The following is a 5,129-nucleotide window of genomic DNA, read 5'->3' on the forward strand; positions in this document are numbered from 1 at the left end:
GAAGATGATGGTCAAATATGGAACCATCACACCTGAAGAAGGAGTTTCTTATCTGGGTAAGGCCAAAATTGTCTGTACGTCTTATTTTTGACAAAAGAGTGGCCATTTTTAATTTGAATAGGCATGTGGTGTCAAACAACACACTGGTTTGCAGTGCAAATAGCTTCTTGTTTTTTTTTTACTTACTGAATAGTCTCCATATTGAGCGTGAGATTTCTCCCATCCATTTTTTTTTCTGAGTGAGTCCCCTCATTTTTGCACTGTCCCAACCAAGCACAATGTGTCACATAAGCTGTCTCTTCAATGGGAACCAGAGAATATTTTGTCTGCTTCACTTTTTGTGTTAAACAACAAATATGTTTTGATTGGCTGTTATTGTGTCACATTACACAGTATTTTCTCTTTTAGTGAGTATAGATGTAAATACTTGTAACTGGTAGTTTTTCACACTGGTTAGGACATGATGTATGTGTGCTTGGGCAAAAGGGAATCCCTGAGATAAGCTTTATGTGACTGACTGCTTTTGTGTGCATTTGGTTCCTGAAATAATGCTTTGTCCAGCCTGAAAGAGAGAGAGCAGCTGTATTTTGACATGCTCCTAATGTTAAATGTTTGTCCCTATCAAATTAAATATAGAGTGCATACTTGAAGCAGATTTCTGCAGATGCAGTGTCAGTGTGTGCATTATGTACAATCATACAACAGCACAAAAGTCACATTAGTTAAAAAAGTGGTGGTGAAATCCCTGTATGTGTTCGGTGGGTGGGCCATTTATGATATGATTAAAAATTGAAGGCTTAACTTATGAATATTAATTATTACTTTTGTTTCCTTTACTGATGGCAGCCATAACAACCACTAAGCAAACATTTACTGTAGAAGTACAATTTTCAGTGCCAGATAGCCTTTGGTTGTAAAATGCGTACCATTTATCTTAAGCTGTGGTTAGCATAATCGACCATGACTAAAGTGGTTGCCAGCCATAAACTATGGCAACCCCATGAAAAATAAATACACATTAGCATACTTTTAAAAAGAGCACTGATTACAAAAATAATATTTTTGAAATAAATAATATTTTTAATATTTTCAAAATAATATTTTTTTGAAATATTTTGAAATTAAAAGGAAATAAAATAACATACTTAAGTGAAAACTGAATGTAATGTTTTCGGACAGTTAAAAAATGTATAACAAATGTATTTGATTTTAAAATTAAATTAAATGCAGTTTGATTGATTTATTGTTTTAAGTGGGACTTAAGTGCATCTTTTTATGTACTTAATTGCTTCTTTTGTCTATGAAATATCATTACTGCCAAATGTACTGACAAGAATGTATTGTAAACTAAAATATACTTTAATGTCAGTTCAATTAATATTTGTAATTGCATAATCAAAATAGTATTTGAAATATATTCATATAAAATGTTAAACTGACACTAACACTACAGTTAAAATTATAATCAAGTACTTTATGTGTGCTTTAGCAGTCAACACATCAAAATAAGTGCACTTATTTCAAGTATGACAAAAGATTATTAAAAACATAATGATTTAAAAAGCACTTTAAAGTAAAACTTTTCAATTAAACATTAATACAAAGTGGACTTTTTGAAAGTGTACTTAAAAAACAGTCATGGAAGTGTATCCTCTCCAAGGACATTTGGTCTTGGACTTTAATTTTATTAATATGCAAGCTAATTTTTTTCTTTCTTTCCTTCTGTAAACATACTTTTAAGATTTGTAGTACACTGCAAGTGTACATTCATGTGTGGCACATTTTTAGGTTACACTTTATTTTGATAGTCCACTTTAAAGATTCTACTAACTATAAGAAACTTTGCAACTACATGTCAACTAATTCTCATTAATTTGCAACTACATGTCTACTAACTCTCAGAGTAGACTGTTAGATTAGGTTTAGGGTTAGTAGAATAAGTTGACATATAGTTGCAAAGTTTCTCATAGTCAGTATGTTGTATGTTGTGGACCCGTCAAAATAAAGTGTTAGAAGATATTAAGTAGACAGTCTACTAATACTCTAATGACTTCTAGTTGACATGTAGTTGCAAAGTTACTTACTGTTAGTAGAATGTCTAAAGTGGACTATCAAAATAAAGTGTTACCGATTTTTAATAATTGTTTGTTTGGAAAAACTTTCCCTGTCATTAATTTGACTCATACGTGTTTGTTTGACTGGCACCGTATCTGTGTTAATGTTCAGAAAAAAATGTGCTTAGTGAATAAATAGGATTTTGCACAGAAATATTGTTCACAACATTTTTTGTTTATATTTCATTAACTTTGATCAATGTATTTTAAGGGGACACAAGCCATGTCCGTCTCATGCCCTTATATGTTCAAGACATGCTCAAGCAAACAGCATCCTGTTACATTCATCCAGCGTTCTCTCTTTTGTTCCCTCTCTCTTTCATTCCGTGTAATTAATTCTGTCTGTTTCTCTAATGAGATGGCCGCGGTCGTTATGATAGAACACAGATAACAATTTGGAATTCTCCATTGCGTAATAATGGGGTTACTCTGGCAACCTGTGCCACATGATGACAGAGCTGTAAAGATCAAATGGAATGGCAGGGTGTGTTGCCAGGATACAGCTGGTTATTGATCTGCTGTGGTTTAAACATGAGATGAGGCTCTTATCATTCTGCCCTAATATGTGTGTTTGTCATTGGCAAACAGCTCCAAGACACAAAAGTGTGTACACAACACATAATGAGTACATCCATATCTGCATATGGAGTGCTGGATAAAGCTCTATGTTGTCAAAAGATAATTCTGATAAGATAAAAAAAATAAAAAAACACTACAGTCGTTGTAATGGGACTCGTTTACCTCAAAAAGAGAAGAAATAGACATTACTAAAATTGTTAGCAATCATGTTGAAATTGTAATTAAAAAACGTTACAGTAAAAACCTATTTATTGGATATCTGTAAGTACCATGTATGGTGAAAGCTATATTGCTTTTTGTTGTTGTTTAAAAAAGACAGTACATGTCATATTGTATTTTTTAGAAATAAAACATAAATTACATAAAACAGCCATGACAGGACAAGCAAGGAGTTCGTAAACGACCTCTATAGCCATGACAGGACAGACAAAGAGTTCCCAGATGACCTCCTTGGCCGGAACAGAACGGGCAGATCGTTCATTGACGGCCTCCTTGGCCGGAACAGGACGAGCAGAGAGTTCATAGATGGCCTCCTTGCTAGAACAGAAAAAATACTGTTAAAATGATGTTTTTATTATTAAAAGATAAAATGTAAAATGTGTAATAATAGTAATAATAATAGTTATTATTATTATTATTTATGGAGAATTTTTTCTGGTTTTACTCACAAAATATAAAAAAATAAAAAGATTAATCAATTATTGCTATATTTTGAAGTTTATTAACAAAAGCAACGTTTTAATCCACTGACCTTCATCAGGCATAGTCAGTTTTTACTCACAAAATAATTTTCTTATTTTTGTCTTCAATTATTCACTTTGGTTTGTTACATTTTATGTCATTTAATTCATATTTACTGATTAATTTAATTTAATTTAATTGCCTATTTGCTAAAGATGCATTTTTATCAGTCCATTACAGCAACAAACGGATTTGAATAGCTTAAATATTGTAAATTAATATTATACAGCTAGGGAAAATGGTAACACTTTACAATAAGGTTTCATTTGTTAACAGTTCATATGAACTAACTGTGACATACTTTTAAAGCATATATTAATCTAATGTAATGTTAATATTAATTTCAACATTTACTAATACATTATTAAGAACAAAAGTTGTATCTGTTAATATTATTTAATAGACCTGAGCTAACAATGAATGGTTGTATTTGTAACCAACGATTAACAAATACTGTAGCAAATTTTGGTAACACTTTAAGGTGTCCTTGTTACATGTTACATGTACTTACTATTATAATAACAATAAATTATGCATAATTACATGCAAGTAACCCTAAACCAAACCCTAATCCTAACCCTAATCATATAGTAAGTACATGTGGTTAATTAATATTATTCAGTACTTAATCATACTCAGGGGTTAAATTGGGATTTGCTATGTTGGGGGGTGGGGGGGCTCTATGTTATGGAGCTTACATATACAGTATATATATATATATATATATATATGTGTGTGTGTGTATGTGTGTGTGTGTGTGTGTGTGTTTTGTTTTTTTGCAAATATGATTTATTCTTAAGCAATATTCTCATCAGTTTTCTATCAGCTGTGACATATAAATCTAGCCTATGTGTTTTTTATATTTTATCCAAGGGATAATTTTAAGTTTTTTTACCTTTATAGAGGGCATTTTCCCACTAATCTCATGAATACTTTCATTTCACATTCTTACATTTTATCTATAAATTCAATCATAATAATGTGATTATCTATACGTTATCAAATTAAATAATTTACACTAAAAAATACAACTGCATTAAATAATATTATGAGATTATTTTAAATATTTTTGAACATACAAACTAGAATTGATGGTGGAAATGATACTTTTCAACGAAATTAAAATGCCAGTAAGGTGCCAGTAGCGTTTAATGAGAGAGACATTGAGTCGTTCATTCAAACGATTCATTCAAATGGCAGATTCATCAGGGGCCGGTTGCAAAAAAGGTTAAGACTAGTCTTAAAAGTTAGTCAGCTAATTTTTTTCTTTAATACTGGTCATATTTTTTTTTATTCAGTTACATAAAAATGTAGATTAGTCTGAGTTGAATCCAAAAATAAGACTGATTACCCTTTGGCTAACTGCTAGTTGGTCAGACCATAGACATAATAAATACCTAGACGCCTCATTGGCCGCTTTGAGCCGTTGCTGCGATACGTCAACATGTCCGCCATGTTTGTGAAGGCAAGACTGCCTTAAAAATAAATGGAGGTAAACGGAGGAGCTGCATTTTTTTTTGGGATAAAAACACGATAACGTTTAGATTTATCAACCGATTTCAGAGGTTTGTGATCTATATGGAGTTAAAAATAACTCTGCCTCAACTTATTTAGATAGGTTTGGAAAATTATTAATTTTCGTAAGAAATTGTGAAAACTCACACTTGTCTCGCTTGTTGATTTGATTGATTTTTT

At 31.4% G+C, this 5,129-nt stretch overlaps 1 protein-coding gene across 1 annotated transcript in view; it reads left to right on the plus strand.

The window, feature by feature from the left end:
* The window catches only part of LOC107588544 (secretogranin-3-like), a 39,261-nt gene that overhangs the window by 22,672 nt on the left and 11,460 nt on the right, over nucleotides 1-5,129 (plus strand). The window contains exon 11 of the mRNA XM_016276679.1: nucleotides 5-56. Coding sequence (XP_016132165.1) covers nucleotides 5-56 — 52 coding nt within the window. The remainder of the gene's footprint in view (nucleotides 1-4; nucleotides 57-5,129) is intronic.

This window comes from Sinocyclocheilus grahami, unplaced genomic scaffold, assembly GCF_001515645.1.
Source record: "Sinocyclocheilus grahami isolate Dianchi unplaced genomic scaffold, SAMN03320097.WGS_v1.1 scaffold105.1, whole genome shotgun sequence".
NCBI lineage: Eukaryota > Metazoa > Chordata > Actinopteri > Cypriniformes > Cyprinidae > Sinocyclocheilus > Sinocyclocheilus grahami.